Here is a 20,302-nt window from a genome sequence, read left to right on the forward strand (position 1 = left end):
AGGATTGATGGGTGAGTCATGAATGAGGTCCTAAATCTCTGACTCAGCCATGACCACGACTCGAATTGCTTGCCCACTTTCCTTTCTAGATGTTGCAATTTTCCTGCCGCTTCCTACCCATACATACATGATGATGCGATCGATGGCATGCATGCAATGCATACATGCATGGTCATGACATACATGGGCATACTTATGATGATGTGGTGGGTCCTGAATAGTTTGAAAAGGGTTTAGGGTTTTTAAGATCGGGTGGGCTCTGGGTATATTGAAGGAAATTTTATTGGAAATCATACTATTTATTTTTATACCCAATTGACTCTCTGCATGGAATCATACTTTGGTTGAATCATACGACTTACCTCAACCTTTAGTTTCCTAGTAGTGTACGCATAAAACTACGAGCAATCTTTTACAGAAAAAAAACTATAATTTTTTTGTTATTTAAAATTTAGAAGATACGTACTATTGGTAAGTTGTTCAATAATTAAACTCTTGTTGTGAATCTATTTTTGTAATTTAACATTAGTTCCTAAACTATCTCATTCATATAAAAAAAACCTACTCAATTATCTAATCTTTTCTTTACCGCATTTGTTGTTTTTTTTTTACAATTTCATTCCCAGAAACTTGGATACGAACAGAGGGGGAAAGTGGGGATGGCAAAGCTTGAGATTACAAACATGAATTTTAGTGCCACTTAAACAATTATCTAAATTATCTTCTTATAATTAAGAACTCTAAATACTTGTGTTCAAGGACCTTCCTTTCTACGTATAAGTTCCATCTTTGCTCTCATTGGTTCGTTTTTACCCAATTGATTTGTAACAGACATTCATATAACTTGGGTCACAAACCTACATATAATTACTTCGTTGTTACATCACTCTCTCGGATTCTTCGACCGTCACAAAGTGACAAACTTTTGAAACAATCAAATCATACATGAAAATTAGATAAAATATTCAACGCAAATTTGGTTTAAGATTTATTTGATAAACAGAAGTTTACAACCAGAAAAACCCAAGAGCCATGGTTAAATTTCACATGAAAAACACTTAGAATCGGATTCTCTCTCCTTCCGTTCATTTCTCTCATACTTTTTATTTTGTCTTTCTCTTTTTTTATAAAAGAAATTAACATAAAGTGTTGACCTGACTTAATTATTACTGTTCAAATATAAGAGGAAAAAAAAAGGAAAAAAAAAAAGGAAGAGAAAAATCCTAAACATAATGGTATTTATAAACAATATAAAAAATATATATAAGCTATTGGAATTTCAAGTTGGGTAGAAATAAAATTAATGAGTTTGGTATCGATGCATCGTCAGAATTATGTACTCTAGCCTCCGGACGAGACGCGACCTGTGGGTCCCCTCCGCGTCAGCTGCACAAAGCGCCGAGTTGGAGTTTGAATTTGCACGCCAAGGAGAGGAGAGAGTGTGGGCTAATTTGCCCCATTCCAATACGTCTCTTGCATGTTCTCAAACCCCATTTCTCAAAATTTCTTAGCACGAGGAAAGAATTTAATTGTTGACCTTGTTGTATAGATATTAGGATGAACAGTTAGGGTTCTATAAATTCTCTATTTATGTTTTGAGTTTAGAACATTTTTGTGCAAAATCTTTAAGAATAGATGTCATTTTGTCAATTGATACCTTAATTGTCTTATATTTCGAGATGGGATCATCTTTTAAAGTCATTTGATTAAAACGTAATGCAAGAATGTAATAATTTGACTTGACGTTCGCTATCATTTACCTACTTATAACTCGTTTGCTGAAAATGGCTTGGAAAATAGTATCAAGCTAGACCAAAAACCTTGAATGCTTTAATATAAAACCAAGATCTATGACTTTCAACCTTCAGCTAAGTAGAAAACCTCTAGACCATTAGACTTAAAAATTTGAAATCTACGTACTTTTCTTAATGACTGCATGCTTAATGAAAAGTGAGTAAAACATTGTTTTATTTGTCTTGGCAGCAACTAGTTTCGCCTGATAAATTGTCATCTCAGTCATTTGGTTGAAACTTTGAACTCCTTAAATGTTTTAGTTGCAGCAGCCGGCATTGCAATTGTCTTATTATCCGTACACAAACATGCTAATGAAAAAAAGTCCGAGCGTGAGATATGTTTGAAAAAAACAATTTACAAAGAAGATAAAGTTTGTTTGATTTTTGAGTAGATGATGACTGTAGAACCCTAATTTGGGGAGACACCAACGTGCGCATACTTGAGCTCTTTTTGACATTTGAATTCGATACTGCTTATTTTCTCTTCCTCTTATCTAATAATAAAGGAAAATAATAGTTTTTTTTTTTTTCTGTAGAATAATAACCGATTCCATTTTTCATGATGATAACTGGGACCTAACTACAAGATCAAGATCAAATTACCAAACCCTACAGAGCAATTATGAAGATCAAACACAATTGTTCATAAAAAAAAATAAACAATAAATAAATAAAAGATCAAACACACTTTAAACAACATATTGCAAAAGCAATGAGCAAAAAGAAAATAATTATGCCTTACATTATCATTTAACTATTACATATCAAAATGAAGGGAAATACCCAGAAATAGGACAATTTCTTAATTTTGGGACAAAAATGGGAAATTTCGGATATGCACACGGCATGCACAACAATCGGACAGAAATATGATTTTTTTTCTACACCTTGAAATGACCAAATTGTCATCCCATATAAATGGGTTATCCATAAATTTTAGCCCTCATTTCTCATTTTGTAGAGAGATAGAGAGAGAGAATCTCTCGCCTAATTCCAGTTTGAAGAACCTTCATCCTCTAACCCACCAATCTTCTTCATTCAAACTCTCTATCTCTTTATTTCTCTCTCTCTCTCCTCTCTCTCTCTATATCTCAAATATGCATAAGAGTTGTCTCTCTAACCTATCCATCTTCTTTGATTTTTACCTTTTCATTGGTAGGTTTTCTGAATTGTGTTTGCTTAATTTTGCTATTTGATTGATGGATTTTCGGAGTTGAAGTGATTGGTTTGGTGTTCCTTAGAGGAGACCCAAATTCCTCAACTTTTATTTTTTATTTTTTTATCCTCTTTCTTATTTACATATGGGTTTTCATTTCTTCTGTCTTCTCCCTCCTTCTGCTTCCTCTCTCGATCCAAATTTACAAGCACTAAAATAGGGTTTGGCTTTTGCTTCAATTAAATGAAAAAACGTATTAAAGGTCAGTTGCCTTTTGGAGAAGAGATAAATTTGAGGGAAAAGAGAGAAATTAGAGTGGAAAGAAGAGAGAATGATATGGACGAAATTGTTTCGAGTACTCATTCGCTCTCTTCGTATTAAGTTCACTCATACATTGTATGCACATAACATATACATGACATGCACATGTTATGCTCATAGATATGAGCTCAATCCAAAAAGTCATAGTTCATAGCTAAAAAAAAACGCAAACAAATAAATGACCCTAAACTTTATATGAAGAATCGAAGATCCATTAATTTGAATTTGGTATCAAATTTGATTGGGTTCAAATATTTCAAGGATTTGAAAATTGCAGTTTGAATGGGCACGAAAAAACCCAACTTAATCAAAGGAAATTGTTTCACGAACTCGTTCGCTTTTTTTCGTATTTGCAGGGCCTGCCTCTGAATCAAAGCCAAAAGTAGTAAACTACGTTAATGCGAAAAGTATCAAAGATGTAAATTCACACCATATACACTATATGCACACCACATGCACATAATATGTACAGTACATGCATATGCTATGCACAGAACGAGAGAAACTTTAACAGCAACGTATTGGTACAATGGACAATTAAAATAAAATTGTTACGTATATAAGGTTACAGTGAGAGTTTGAAAAGTCTTGTTACGTATATCATGTAAGAATATGAACATGAGATTAGGTGATGTGGCATTAGCTATTTGAGACCAATTGGTATAAGAAAACCTTATAAGAAGATGTATACTAGTATTTGTCAATAGAGGATTCTGTTGAAGTTATGAACTGATATGGATTGGGAAAACCTAAGTTGTTTTCCATAAGGATTCTAATAGGAAATCCTCATTCCATTGTGAGAAGGGATATGTGTATGTATATATATAGCGGCCTCTCCTCTCATAGGATTACGCTATTTAAGAACTAAGCCATATTCTTAGTTTGAGTAATTAGCATCCTGACAGAGGGAAGAAGAGCTGATGTGCATTCAAGTTGATCGTGGATAACCATAGCTGCATCCAATGGAAGTTCTTCAGGTTAGTATACTTCAACCTTATATGGATTGGTGTTTTGTATTTTGTTTGGTTGTGATTCGTGTAACTGAATCTTGTTTGTGGTTTAGAGTTAACATGTGGTATCATAGCCTTAGATTCATGTTCTTAAATTCAATCAACAAAATCGATAAAATCCAAATAAATAAATAAATAAATAAAACCGATGTCTTCAGGTTTCGAAACTGGTTTTAGACTTAAAATTGGGTCTAGGAAAAAAACGGTGTGTTTTAATAAAATATGATTGTTTAATTTTTTTGACCATTAGAACTCGAAACCTATCTACTTTTGGGGTTTTTCTTGGATTAGGAATACAACAATTTACCTTTTCAATTTTGAGTTTTATTGATCTAGGTTGTTCAAGTTGTTGTTGAGTCTTCAATATTTATTATAAATGTTTCCCAGCTGCTAGGTATTAATACTCATAGTCTTCTAAACATTGGATTGAAATTTGGATTTTGATCTTTCTTGTCTCGAATATATTCCTTTCATCAGCATGATTTGAATAACAAGCATCATGATTACACTTATTTCTACCTTTCAATCCCATGATTATGCATTTTCTCTAACTATCTGTCAAAGAAAGTTTAGCTTGGACCTTTTGCATACACCGCTCGCTTTATGCAGAAAAACTTGATGAAAAGAATTGTTTGTTTGAGACAAATCTTTTATATTGTTGAGATGGATGTCCATGATTACATAACAATTGATTCTTAATGTTCTAAAAAACTTTTATTCTATATGTGCTTATCAACCTTTTGTTGTTAAGATTATGTATATGGATAATAGTTTTGATTATATGATGTGCAATAAACTAAAGAAAGAAATGTGGAACCTTAAAAGTTCTTTTGTGATTTCATTGTGTTCTTTAGTGTCTTCCATATCAATGAAGACCCTCAATTTAGCTAACATTCCAATCCTCACTGGTGAGGGAAATTATAAGAAGTGGAGAAGGGACATAAGTTTGTTATTAACACTAAATGAGTTTGATATAGCAATTGAAAATCCCAAGCCTGTCATCAATGATCATAGCACTAGAGCTGAAAAAGAAAATTTTGAGAGATGGACAAGAGCCAATAAAGTGGCACTGTCTATCCCTAGAGAATGGTATGACTGATACAATTCGAGGAGGAATCAAGAAACATGATTTGGTTGTTGACTACCTTAATGCAATTGAAAAGAAGTTTAAAGAATCTGAGAAAGTTGAAGTGAGTCAATACATTTCTCTATTGACTACATACAAGATTAAGGGTATTGGTTCTATAAGGGACCACATTATGAACATGACCGATGTTATGGAAAAACTCAATTCAATGGATGTAAACATTGATGAAAAGCAACTGGTATTCATGATTCTTCAAGCGTTTCCCAATAAATATAGCTAGTTAAAAGTTTCCTACAACATTAAAGATAAAAACTAGGACATTGATCAGTTCATTGCACATGGTGTACAAGAAGAAACTCATCAAAAGCAAGAGAAAGGCAAAGAAATTGAGGATGTCAATTTTCTGCAAACTGGAAAGGAGAATAAGCTATTAAAAAATGAAGGCTCTTCTGGTTCTGGTAAGAATTCTAAATCATTTAAGAATTCTAATAAGGGTTTTGAACTTAAGACTAGCTTCTGGTTTTGTTTTACAATTATAGGATGTGCTCTATGTGCCAAAGATGAGAAGAAACTTAATTTCTGCTTCCAAAATTGTAAAAGATGGTTTTTCGTTTGTTGTTGATTCGGTTTTGGGAACTGCTTTTCTATCTAATAACTTGTGGAGTCTAGAATGCTTAGTGGAGTCAAATAATCACTCAGTATTGAATGTTGGTTCCAAAAGGATGCTAGAAAATGACACTTCTTACATTCTCTGGCACAAAAGGGTAGGGGATATCTCTAAAAAAAAAGTAATTAAACTTTCAAAGGTTGAATTAATTCCAAGATTAGATTTCACTATTGCAAATGAGTGTGTTGATTGTTTAAAGGGCAAAATGACTAATTTTAGAAAAATGGATGCTAAGAGAAGTCAAGGGTTATTACAAATCATACACACTGATATATGTGGTCCCTTTCCAATTAAATTTTTTTTATGGGAATAGGTATTTTGTCAATTTCATTGATGACTTTTCTAGGCTTGGATATACTTTTCTCATTGGTGAGAGGTCAGATGCATGTAATTGTTTTATTATTCAAAGAACTGAAGTTGAAAAACAGTTAGGGAAGGTTATTAAAATTGTTAGATTAGATAGGGGAGGAGAATACTTTGGAAGGTACACTGAATCAGGGTAGCAAAAGGGTCCATTTGCTCTAAATCTTGAGAAGAATGGCATAACGGCACAATACACCACACCTAGAACACACCTCAACAGAATGGTGTGTCAGAGAGAAGAAATAAGACTCTCATTTGCATGGTTAGGAGTATGATATGATCTAGACTACTAGGTTTCTTATGGGGAGAAACTTTGAAAATAGCAAATTATATATTGAACCGAGTTTCCAATAAGGCAGTTTCAACAACACCATTTGAGTTGTGGCATGGGAGAGTCCCAAGTTTTGTCTACTTTCATGTTCAAGGATGTAAGGCAGAGGCTAAATTTTACAATGCTAATGAAAAGAAGTTAGATCCCAAAACACAATCATGTTACTTTGTTGGCTACTCTGAGAAGTCAAACGATTGCAGGTTCTATATTCCTCAAAACCATACTCGGATCCAAGAAACACATAATGCAGCCTTTCTAGAAGATCAAGGTGCTTCGTATTTGTGAAGGGAAAATTTTGTATTTGAAGATATGCATCAGATTCATGATAACCCTATAGCAATGGATTACACTCAAGTTCCATTATTTCCTCAACAATTGTCACCTGCAATTGAATATTTAAGTGAAGAATTAGGGACTCATGTTGATAACACTATGGAGGTTAAACAATTATCACAGTCTACAACATCAATCCCACCTTCAATTGAACTAAGAAAATCTACAAAAGCTCGAAAAGCTACTACAATAAGTGACTCTATGTACTTACAAGAAAGTGATTTTGATATAGATGACATTGATGATCCTCTTACATACACTCAGACAATTGAAAGTCCTTAATCAGTTCTATGGCACAATGCTATGAAGGATGAGTTAGATTCAATGTTCAAAAATCAAGTTTGGACATTGGTGGAATCAAATTCTGAAAATAGGCCAATAGATTGCATGTGGGTGTATAAAACAAAAAGGGATGCTAATGGTAGAATTGAGAGATATAAAGCAAGGTTGGTTGCTAAGGGGTTCACTCAAAGAGAGGGAATCGATTATAATGATACTTTCTCTACAGTTCCTTTAAAGATTCCATGCGAGTTATCATGTCTTTAGCTGCCTATTTTGATCTTAAGTTACATCAAATGGATGTAAAGACATATTTTCTTAATAGAGACCTACAAGAGGACATTTATATGAAACAACTTGTTGGATTTGTTGAAAGAGGGAAGGAAAATATGGCTTGCAAGCTCAATAAGTCAATATATGGCTTGCAAGCTCAATAAGTCAATATATGGCTTGAAACATGCATCAATGCAATGGTATTTGAAATTTGATCAAATTGTCTCTGCACAAGGTTTTGTAGAGAATAAGCTGGATGATTGCATATATATTAAGTTTTTAGGATCCAAATTCATCTTCCTAGTGCTTTATGTTGATATATTCATCTTGCTAGTTCATGTCCACAATTGCTTCAAAGCACTAAAAGAATGCTAAGTGATAATTTTAAGATGAAAGACCTCGGTGAAGCACATTATGTATTGGGAATAGAGATTGTTCGAGAAAGACAGAAGAGGTTTCTTGGTTTATCTCAAAAAGGTTACATTAACAGAGTATTAGTGAGGTTTAATATGGAAAACTACAACAATGGTCAAGTTCCAGTTAATAAAATAGATAAGTTCACGAAAAATCAGTGTCCAAAAATTGATTTGGAAATGAAGAAAATGCAGTCTCAACCTTATGCTTCATTGGTTGGAAGTCTCATGTATGCAACTATATGTACAAGACCAAATATTGCCTTTATTGTTGGCATGCTAGGTAGGTTTCAAGCAAATCCAGGTGAAGCACACTGGGTGGCAGCTAAGAAAGTCTTGCGATACTTGCAGAAAACCAAAAGTTATATGTTGGTGTATGTTAGAAGCGATTCTTTGGAACTTATGGGATAAATTGACTCAGATTTGACTGGAGATGTGGATGACAAAAAGTCAACAGGAGGTTATATCTTCATGCTCAATGAAGGGGCAGTTTCATGGAAAAGTGCAAAACAAACTGTCATTGCTACACCCACTATGGAGGCTGAATTTGTAGCTTGTTTTGAAGGTATGAAACAAACAACTTGGTTGAAGAATTTCTTGACATATTTAAAGATTGTAAATTCAATTTAGGAATCTATTAAGATGTTTTGTGATAACAACTCGGCTATATTCTTTGCCAAGCGTACTTCCGCTTCAAGGTTAATGGATGTGAAATTTCTTAAAGTCAGAGAACGGGTAAAGAAATGAGTTATTGAAGTCCAGCACATAAGCACTGCTATGATGCTTGATGGCCCCTTGACTAAAGCAATGCCTATTGGAGTATTTAAAAAACATGTTTCTAGGATAGGAGTGCTAGAGGGTTTTGATTAATGGGAGTAATCAAATGTGTTTCAAGAGCTTGGGATTGCAGCTATATGTGATTTGGAACAATGGGTGCAGTTCTGACAAGCTGAGGTTAATTTATACATAGCTAGTTTGCTAGTTTTATTTTGTGTTTTTAATAAAAGTCTTTGTCTTGAGACTCAATGCTTTAGTTTTAAAGTATTGTAGTTCTAATGATGGACTGAGTTAGAATTTAGATTCATTTGATACTTTGGAAAAATAGTTTGTTTGTTTTAAAGTTTATAGTTAAATGAATTTTATTTACTCATTAATATGTTCCTTTTCATTGAAGATTAATATGTGTTATAATCTTTTGAAAAGTGGGAGCATAATCTTGATTCTTTATATCAGCTTAAGTCATGAGTCATATTTGCAGATTGGATATATGTGAGCTTTGAATCAATACTGCATTTTGGTTGTAGTTTGAGATTCTTGGTTTCTGTATTTTGAAATGTAATGAGATGTTAGTCATGATGGTAAATCTTGAATAAGGCTGTGTGATCACTTCTTATAATTGTTGAAAGCCATGCCTGATCTTTGTCTCATTCTCAAGTGGGAGAATGTAAGAGAATATGAACATGAGATTAGGTGACTGGCATTAGCTATTTGAGACCAATTGGTATAAGAAAGCCTTATAGGAAGATGTATACTAGTTTTTGTCACTAGAGGATTTTGTAGTAATTATGAACTGATATGGATTGGGAAAACATAAGTTGTTTTCCATAAGGATTCTAATAGGGAAATCCTCATTCCATTGTGAGAAGGAATATGTGTATGGATATATATAGCGATCTCTCCTCTCACAAGATTACGCTCTTTAAGAACTAAGCCCTATTCTTAGTTTGAGTAATTAGTATCCTGACAGAGAGAAGAAGAGTTGTTGTGCATTCAGGTTGATCGTTGATAACCATGGCACCATCCAATGGAAGTTCTTCACGTTAGTATACTTCAACCCTATATGGATTGGTGTTTTGTATTTTGTTCGATTGTGATTTGAGTAACTGAATCTTGTTTGTGCTATAGAGTTAACATATCAACCACTGCTTAATCATGCACGTGGAAAACATGATACTCGTTGTCATTATTTCATGGACACGCATGACCTTAACGTCTTTTAAGCTTTTTCTTAATTTTGTTTTTCGCCGAGGCCAACTATGTTGTGGTCATACTCACTAAATTCCGAGGCACAACATACGTACATCATAACTAGTGAACATTTTCGCTTCTCATATTAAGATGTAGCCATGCACACCACATTCACATTACAGAAAAAAATTTACAAATTTTTGCAGTTGAACACTTGAACAAGAAATTGTTCTATCCCAGTTTTGTAGCACGTCAAAACTTAAAATTTATTCCACAACCCATACGCCCCAACATGAAAATTTAACTTCTAAGTATTAATTCATCTTACAAACGACCCATTTATTCCATAAATCATTGATTAAGGAACTTGGAACTAAACACCCTACCTTACAATGCCTGCCGAAGCTTTAGTCGCCAGAAAAAATGAAACTTTCCGGCCAAAATAGCAAATATGGTTCAAAACCCAACTCACTCTTCTCACCTCTCTTTAGACTTCCCTCTCTTTGAAATCGGAGCTTAGAGATCTGAGCTCAACCCAGAAACCCAGAACTTAGAGAGCTCTCTTGACATCCCTTTTTTTCCCAAATGAGAATAATGATGCAAGAGGTTGATGATTTTTAGTATTTATATGTGGGTATTTTAGTAATTTCGGTTTTGTGCATGGTATGCATAGCTTGTTCATGGCCAGTTTGTCCTATTTATGTCTCAAGATTATGAAATTGTCCCATTTTGGAGTATTTCCCAAAATTAAATAATAGGTTCCAGCCACTGTTGAATTTCATTAAGGTGTTGTATTTAGAATTGTGGGTTTTTTATCTTTTGTCTACTTTTAGGGTTTGGAGCTTAGGGTTTAAAACGACAACTTTTACCAACTTTCTTTGTACAAAAAGGAAAAGACAAAAAGAGGAAACAAGACTTTTACCTATCCAGTTTTAATTAACTAGTTAATTACTGGTTTGCAAGTTAGTATATTTAGAAAATAGAAAACTTCATTTTGATCTCGAAATAAGATTAAATTTTCAATAATACAGTATTGAAGATTAAAAACTAAAAATAATCATTTGACTCGTGTCCATGTCAGATTATATAGTCCATGTCATATTTTATTATTTTTCTACAAATTTATTATATTTTTAGTATCCCTATATTGCCCTTAGGTGCAGATAAATTTTTAAACATTTTGGAGTTATTGATCCCTCTTATCTCTTTGCATTCAGTTACGATTCAGCTTTCCATCTTCGGCATCAATGAAGTTTTTCCCTTTTTCTCTGCTGATGACGATGTTCACGCTTCATTTCTATATATTGATCCCGAAAATCAGTTTCCCCTTATTGGTTGGATTGTTTCATTATCAATTCATAGAAATCATCCTGATTTTCAGAATTCTTATATAAACTCTTGGGTCCAAAATCAAAGTGAAGCAGTTGTTGTGTTATTGACTGGTGATCCGTGCATTCTAGACTATTTTTCGTTTGGGTTTTCAGCACCAATTTTGACCAGTCCATCCATTCTGGGGTAAGTTCTATAAACTGTAGAATGTTGTTCTTTAATTCTCTCAAATGTTTCAATTAACATTTTACAAATAGTTGAAGCATGGATTACCTTTGATTGAATTTGTGTTGGGGTTTACATGATCAATCCACAATGCATATATTGTGTTTGATGAATGCTCAAGTGAATTCCTTTTAAATGATCCCGCACATGCGAACTTGGTGGCATAGTCTTACTAATATGTGCATTAGTGACAGTTTTGATGGCAATTTGTACCAAATTCTTTAGTATATCATAACATTAGTTTTACTAAACTGTGCACAATCCCTTCTCTGTATGTCCCTAGTGCACCAAGTTCTATAGTATAATTTTACTAGAGAAGGCATTGTGATTGATGATGCATTCGTATCTTGTGTGAACAAATTGTGTACCTATGCATTCATACATTTTGTTTGCTTTCTTGCTTTTTAGTTATTTCAACAGCAGTATCTTTCTTAACTAAAGAAGTAATTTAGTTCACAATCATATTATGTACAGTACCACAAGTGAGGCACTAATAACAAAATTCAAACAACAATCATTTGTTCAACACAAGAAATACATTAAGTTGTCGGACATACTTTGTTTGTTCAGTTGCCTACTTATAATCCTTTTAAGTTGTTCTTGAGGACTATCTTTTCCACTGGTTGCTTTCAATTGTTTGTTTAGGAGATTTGACCATTTTGTCTCATTCTTAGGTACACATGGTTAGTTCATTGCACTCACTTTTGTTTTATGTTTTATTTGTTTGTAGGAGAAATGGAATTGGCTATCATTGGCAGATGTAACCACAATGCAAAGATGGATTCATACAATATGAAAACGCATCATGGTTTACAAAATGGTTGAAATGTATTAGGTATTACAACAAGATGGATTAAATAAGTCCTCAGGTGAATTCAAACCTAATTATTACTAACGATACCAACTTTTTCATACCAAATTGTTCAGACCTACACTATTGTTGACCCTAAAAACTACCAAGCCTATGTGGCACGTAGACCGAGTAACTAATTAGCTAACTACATCATTCGGTTGATGCGGGCATGCCAACTCATCTGCCAAGCTTGGCTGAGGAGTAAAATATGTTGATGTTACGTTGCGTGCGCTGCTAATTTCTTGATCTTGTGATTGTGGCCGAGGAAGAAACACTCTCGACCTTCGGGTTCTAAAGCTTGAAGACAAAGCTGCTAGTTCTATGAAGTTCACAAATCGTCGACGTCGGATTCAGTCACGATGATTATATTCGTAAGTGTATAAGCACGCTAAATCAACACCAGACTATATGGACACAAGTATTCAAAGTAGATGTACGTTTTGATCATAAATGTGGTTTGGCCGTCAGAATGCCGAACTCTAAATCCAACTTGTGAGTATCCAATCATAAAATAACTCGGCGTTCAACGCACCAAGTCTGGTGATTCGTAACACCTCACTTCATCGAGAAGGTTCGTGAGATGACCTCTGCTAATAAGGATTTGAAAACCCTTCTCGACCGAGACTTGGATAGATAACCAGTCGACCTTGACGCAGTGTTGTTTATCCAAACTGAAGGTGCTTCACGGTCGGCTGATTCTGCGGCCACAGTGTTGTTTATCCAAAGTGAAGATGTTCGCCGGTTACCTTCACAGTGTTGTTTATCCAAACTGAAGATGTTTGCTGGTGTCGGCGAAAAAGAAAATAAAAATCTCAAGGTTTATTAAGAGGTTTCGCGTAGAGTGAGTGTTTCCGCAGGGCAGTTTATGTGTTGAATTGGAGGGGGCTTGAATGATGCACTCCTCCCTCTATTTATAGTAGAAGATTGAATCAAAACTATACTCGGATTAGGACTCCTTACCCCGATCCAATTTTATCTCGACCAATCCTACTCCGATTAAGACATTGAATTCAACCCCTTATCAAGCCGCATTCATTCCCAAGTTTTAGCATCCTCATCCTGCCGAGACTCCTTATTGTATCAGGATTCAACTACCCCATCCTGATAGGACACAGCCGGACCCGGAGCAACGCTTCCGGGCTGAGAACAATTCTAAACTCGGCCCAAACCGGTATTTTGGGCCCAAATAACTATAAACATAATTATCTGAAAGTGTGCCCAAATTGAGTTTACCAAATTAAACAGACCCAAACATCATAACGTAAGCAATTGAATTCACAACCTAATTGACCATTCCCAAGTTTTAGCATCCTCATCCTGCCGAGACTCCTTATTGTATCAGGATTCAACTACCCCATCTTGATAGGACACAGCCGGACCCGGAGCAACGCTTTCGGGCCGAGAACAATTCTAAACTCGGCCCAAACCGGTATTTTGGGGCCAAATAACTATAAACATAATTATCTGAAAGTGTGCCCAAATTGAGTTTACCAAATTAAACAGACCCAAACATCATAACGTAAGCAATTGAATTCACAACCTAATTGACCATACCGAATCAAATGGACCAAAACGTACAAATCGTACCTATCTGACCATACCAAATTGATTGGTCCTAAATGACAGTACAAAAATTACAAAAAATAAATAAAAACAAAGGATGGCATTGCACAGCCAGCAAAGACAAGGCCATATCCTCATTCCCTTCCCAACTAAGATGCATAATATACTATTTTTTTTGGGAACTTTAACGAAAAACACCCGGTACTGTTCACTTTAATGAAAAACCATATTTTTACACTAAAAAGTCAATCCTGGTACTATTCACTTTACCCTTTATTTTGTCCTTATCATTAAAACTCAAAGTTTTTAAACCCTTTTCATTAGTTTTCCTATTTTTCAATGAGCTTTCATCCCCCTGCTTCACATCTTATTCTACTTGCAATTTTGCAATGTTTAAATCTCATTTATCTTTACGCTGTCTCAAATGAATTCATTTTTTTTTATAGTTTTGGACTTAATAAATTAAAATTGAGAAAAGATAAATGAAAAGAACTAATTGTATGTAGAGAAAATGACTGTAACGAAACTATATAGTGTACCTAACTAACCGTACCGAATGGAGATGACCTAATTGACCATACCAAATGGAGAGGACCTAAACAACCATACCGAATGGAGAGGACCTAATTGACCGTACCGAATAGATAGGTGATTATAGGCTAATCTACATAACTTGAAAAGGTTAATAGACTTAGAAATGCACTAAAAGCAATATAGCTTGATCGTTATGTCTAAACTTCTTCCTAATTGATTGAGTTAAAGAGACAATCCTTCTATGTCTCACATGGCAAATAACTCGGTTAGATAAAGGTACTTTTGTGTGTAATTTACTATATTGCACATAAATTTTGTTTTGATTGCTTTTCTTTTTTACTAGACAGTTTTAATTTGGCCTTTTCACCCTCTTTTGATTGACAAATAAAGTTTTGTTAAAATGCAGTTTATATTATGAAAAATGAAATCTCTTTTCGGATGATTTTTCGTTAAATATGTATTGAAATAAGTTAAATATAAATTTGAAACTACGCAATTTGGATACAAATACAGTAGATAATGATATGAACCTTTATACCAAACAAAATAGTATGACTTTGGCGTGTGTTTTTGTTTGTTCAACCTGGAAATTATTTGTTTAATAGTAGTCGTTTAAAATTTCAAATTTCAACTAAATAGACAACGTCTAGACATTAATATGACTTCAAAATAGTTTTTCGTATGACTTTCTAGGCATCATGAGATCCTTAAGGGTGCGTTTGTTGCACCGGATTATCTCGGACTGGACTAGTTTCAGGGACTAAGCTGAACTGGCTTAGAATAGACTAAGATGGACTAATTTAGTAAAGCGTTTGGTGCAGTGTCGGACTAAAAATCAGGATAATGAAAAATAGTGAAATTACAAATTTTAACGATAGAATTACATCCAACTCAACTGCAAAATGCCCACAGTCAAATCAAATGATAATTACATTAAACTCAACAACAATTGCTTGGAAACGAAAGAAAATATTGAGTTTTTGTGCATTGTAGCATTGCAATTTGCAAAAACAAACAGCGCTTTCCTACAACTTAGGAATTTAGAATCAGTACATCAAACTTTCTCACTTTTTGGTCTAAAATCCCTTTAAGCCTCTATAATTGAGAAATCTATAAACATTCAGCAACCCAAAATTGTTAAAAACTCAAACTTATCAGACCACAAATTTGGAGGAAGAAAATTTTGATTTCTTCTTCACAGCCTCCCAAAATCCATGAATAATACCATATTCATTCATCCTAATGTTAACATACAATTGTAACATCACTATCTGACTTTGCTAAATTTGATAGAGAGACATCCTTTGCACTTTGAGCGTAGCTTTCAATACAAAACAATTGAATTTTACAACTCCTGTTTAATGATTTCATCCAAAGAATTAAGTTACAACAATTGAATCAAACAACGACTACGATACAACATGAACGATACATTCATGGCACAACCAACACAGCAATTACCCCAAAGAAGCAACTCCAAGAATTGTGCTTCTTTGTACACTTACTGACGATGTTGATTGAAACATCACCAATGCTACTGCTTTTCTCTAACTTGGTGTATTAGTATAGTTTGCAGACTTTGCACGTCTAGTGGGGCAAACAGAAGAATATTGACAGAACTTGCATTTCCATCCCTCATCCTTAGGAGTGTAACTTGTTTCTCGCTCTCCTAACCAGAACTCAAGACAACCCTGTATTTGATTCTTGACCCAATCATAGTCGTATGCAAACTCATCTTCACCAAGTAACGAATGATCTTTCTGTAACTCATATCTGACTCAAAAATAGTCATATCAGTATCTTCCCAAAAGTTATTGTGACCAAGCAAATGTAAAAGATCTCGTGTATAAATTTTATACTCACCTCAATAGCAGCTGGTCATGTGTAGAGGGCAGCATGCTACATGTGTTTTTGTAGTATCTCACTATGTCATCAAGGGTCTGCACAACCAAGAGAAATTGTTTACCTATACAAATTACTAATAAACAAAACAAATTTTGTTTATGAAACAAATTTTTCACCTATGTCATCAGTGGTAATTATCTGAAAAATCTATGTCACACAATTTTGTTTATGAACTAATAAACAAAACAATTACTAAAAAAAAGCATCCTTAATATCAAGTGATTGGTTTTTGAAGCAAGTATAGTGATAATGGGAACATCAAACAATAGAAAACCCCGAAAATCCTGATTTCCTAGACTAAATGTATCAAATAATTCAATGGAGAAACTTTACCTCTGCTGGGAACCTTGAGTTAGCAGCCATCTCTCTGATTTCTTCATATAAGATACCATGAGGATTTAAGGAAAAAAAGTGAAAAATTTCTTTGATGGGAATTTATCAGCAACTAAATCATCCCAAATGTACTTGTAGCACATTAATTGAAGCCTGCCATAATAGAGTGTGACTTCATTCTGGTGCATTTCCTCATCAATGGCAACTTGGCAACAAAAAATCAGCCCAAAACAGAAGCTAATAAAGGTGCATACCTTCCATTTCTTCGTTGTGGTTCAACAGTAAGTGTATCTTTCACACGAGTCCTTGTGTCAACTAATATTGGGTTTCGGTTTGTTTCTGTAACAGGCATTCGAATCTCATCAATCACGCCCATCATCCATACCCCTTTTGCAAAACCTATTATGATATCATAAGAAAATATAGCCAATTATTGAAGGAAATGAGGTTAAGGAGATCAATGCTCCGATATCATCAATTCTAAACAGAGAATTGGCTGTAAGAATAAAGCCAAAGAAAGAGTGTGCCTATCTGACGTACCTATATATAAAGGTAGGATGTTTTTCTAAGACTTTCTCAATCATGTTTCATTTTTAGTACTGATGTTTCAGATATCTAGAGCAGTGTCTCATTAGGTCCCAAAAACTACATTGGATCACCATCAGCAACTAGTTGTGCTTATTTCATATTATTTCAATCAAATACATGACAAGCTTCAGTTAAAGGGCACCATAATCTTACAATCCAGGATTCATGCTTACATCCAACCCATACAAAATTTCCAAACAAAGGAACAGAGCTGTAAGCTTAATCCAGACATCACTCCTTACAGATGATATTGATAACCAATTAACTACTTTATGGAACAATAATGATCCATATGATCCATTTATTAATTGATTATAATGCTAAATAAGCCCTAAGAACGCCTCTATCTAACTCATTATGACAAAATTCCCCCCAAAGATAAATTAGTAAATAGAAAGATAAACCTTGGACCTCGCATAGATTGACAGATACAATATCAAGTAGCTCTATGCAGGAGGTTAAAAGCCACCTAAACAATGTATCAGGAGTCAAAGATTGAATCAAGAGACACAGATGAATTAACTTACAGTGGCAGCAAATGGAATTTGCAATTTCCCAGAAGCAGAAATCAAATCCGTACAACTACATCATAAAATACCCAGAAGCAGAAATCATTGAAGAACAAGCAATTTCAAAGCATAAGACCAACCCAGATTTCACAAAATCAAAGCAATCCAGATTTCACATAATCAAAACAACAAATGGAATTTGTAAATGACGAGTGAGAGAGAGACTGACGATTTCTTAGCCTGCTCAAGCGAGCGAGCGTGGCCGATGTAGTAAGTCGAGCGATCAGGACGATCTAGACGAGCATGACGAGTAGGGCGAGCAGGACGAACACGAAGAGCGAGCGAGCAGAGTCCCACTTAATGAAGGAGTTAGTGAAAGCGAGTCCCACTTAATACCATTAAACTTAGTCCTGCCAGCCAACAAACAGAGGATTACACTAAAAACTAGTCCAGTCCAGTCCAGTCCAGGTTAGTGAAGCCAAACAAACGTGCCCTAAGTGTAATACCCTGATAATTTTTAAATACGTGATTTAGTTATTAAATTCAAATTAATTGATAATTATGAAATCCAAATGAATGGAAATGTGAAATCCCGTTTCAAGATTTTATTATTAATTAAGTATTTTATTGTCGTTTCCTGAGTTACGACGTATTTATATTTACAACATATATTTATTTGGTAAATGAAAAAGATAAAAATGCGCCTAGTTGGCTAAACAAAATTATACGGGGACGTATTTTATTCTTATATGTTTCGCCATATTTCTTAGCATATTTTGATAGAGGTAGATCCCATGAGCGCGTAGGCGAAAGCTGTTCGCGAATCAAAGTTATAATGAAGGAGAAATTAACAAGCAATGGCAAGGGTAAAATAGTAAAGTTAAGCACATTTTCTAGAAGGCTCCAGAAAATGTGGGAGAAGTTTCCTTTGGAGAGAAGCCACATGTGTGGCTGGCATTGGGGAAGAAAGAAGGAAATGAGAGAAAAGAGGGGTGCTGCCTAATCAAGAGGAGAGAAAATGAGGGAAATGAGATAGGGGGAATGAGCAGCCAACCTGGGTCATCACTTAACCCGTTTCCAAATCGTGACCCGGCCCCAGCGTTGTCCCAGCGATTTGATCATCGCCACCACCACTCCTGAACTTCTCTCATCATCACGAACATCATCCTCCCAAATTTGGCCCGATTTGATTATGATTTCAGGAGAAAAAAGAAATGGATCCGTAAGGGTTCTGAGTTTCCCGACGATGAATTTTTCGTCCCTGGTCACCACCGTGCGCACCACCACCACCAATTGACTCCCCTTGAACCCAGGAGTAAGGACCAAACAATATCTAGGGCGTTGGAGCATCAATGGAGACAAATCGATAACCACCAATTTCTAGGGTTTTCGGCAGATCGAGGGCAGTTTCAGGTGTTTCCTGGCCCAGTTTGACTTTGGCCTAGGTATGAAAATTCTTCCCCTTATTGTGTAGTACAAATCTATGAAGTTTGGTAATTTTTGGAGTTAGTCGGAAAATTGGGTTTCCGTTTGCCGAAAACTGCCACGTGTGATGGCATGTGGCCAGTGGGCTGACTTTGCCATTTTAAGCTAAATTCGATATTCTGATTTCATATTTGATATTCGCTTGATATGATTTGATTGTTTGGATCTAGTATTGAACATATCCACCACTTGCATATTTTTAGTAAACAATTTAAATTTGATGGTGAACTACAAATGGCTTGATCCCAAACGAGAGTGATTTAAGAGTCATTCATCAAATCCTGGGACCCCTTTTCAAGGATGCAGTGCCATCGTCCATCACCAACCTCTTCAAAGACCATTACCTAACACCCTTGCTGCAAAGGTTCGATTGGTCGAAGTGGTGCCTGACGAAGCCTTAAGGTGTCTAACCTTCGACCAACGCGACCTGGGTGGCGTGGGTCGAACGGATGGAAAAATTCTTCGGCAAAGAATGGGAAGCTCTTGGCATCCACGATGCCATTAAACTTTCGACCATGGAGATTGCCATGGAGAAAGAACTCCTTATGGCAACTCTGAGCTTCTAATGCTTGGCCACCAACATCATGATCATTCCCTTCGGCCGTATCACCTCCACCATCACGACATCTCAGCTATCCTTGGGACTTCTCCCTCTGGCATCCCAGTAGATACCGCCATTTTTGGGTGCCCGTCAAATCTCAACCTTAAAACATTATTCGATGAACGGGTCGTCAAGACGCTGAGTCAAGAAGGTCAAGAGCCTTCAAAAAAAGAAGTTCAGAAGTTGCACAAGAACTTCTTCAACTACAACACCCTCATCATCCATTTTGCTGGCTGAGGGGAGGAGAATTTGTCGAATGGAGAGCACGAAGCCTTCCTATTTTATTGGTACAACAAGTTTATATGTTGTACCAAGTCAAATAAGTGCTTGGTTGAAAATATGCTGGTGGCTGAAACCCTGGCTAGTGGTCACTCCTTGGAGCT

General features: G+C 35.2%; 1 protein-coding gene across 4 annotated transcripts; it reads right to left on the minus strand.

The window, feature by feature from the left end:
• Nucleotides 1–15,801: 15,801 nt before the first annotated feature.
• Nucleotides 15,802–18,189, minus strand: LOC103450031 (exonuclease V, chloroplastic-like). Of its 4 annotated transcripts, none has more exons than XM_070810040.1 (6): nt 18,063–18,187; nt 17,852–17,906; nt 16,991–17,135; nt 16,737–16,777; nt 16,362–16,438; nt 15,802–16,271 (listed from the first exon to the last, which is right to left on the minus strand). In XM_070810040.1, exons 3-6 carry the CDS (start codon nt 16,995–16,997, stop codon nt 16,046–16,048), a joined length of 351 nt encoding a protein of 116 aa, XP_070666141.1. In that variant the 5' UTR covers nt 16,998–17,135; nt 17,852–17,906; nt 18,063–18,187; the 3' UTR covers nt 15,802–16,045. The 4 variants fall into 4 exon arrangements, with proteins under 4 accessions (XP_070666141.1, XP_070666142.1, XP_028946635.1 ...); XM_070810041.1 differs by having other exon boundaries at nt 16,737–16,889; XM_029090802.2 differs by lacking the exon at nt 17,852–17,906 and having other exon boundaries at nt 16,737–16,889; nt 18,063–18,189.
• Nucleotides 18,190–20,302: the final 2,113 nt, after the last annotated feature.

This window comes from Malus domestica, chromosome 12 (assembly GCF_042453785.1).
Source record: "Malus domestica chromosome 12, GDT2T_hap1".
NCBI lineage: Eukaryota > Viridiplantae > Streptophyta > Magnoliopsida > Rosales > Rosaceae > Malus > Malus domestica.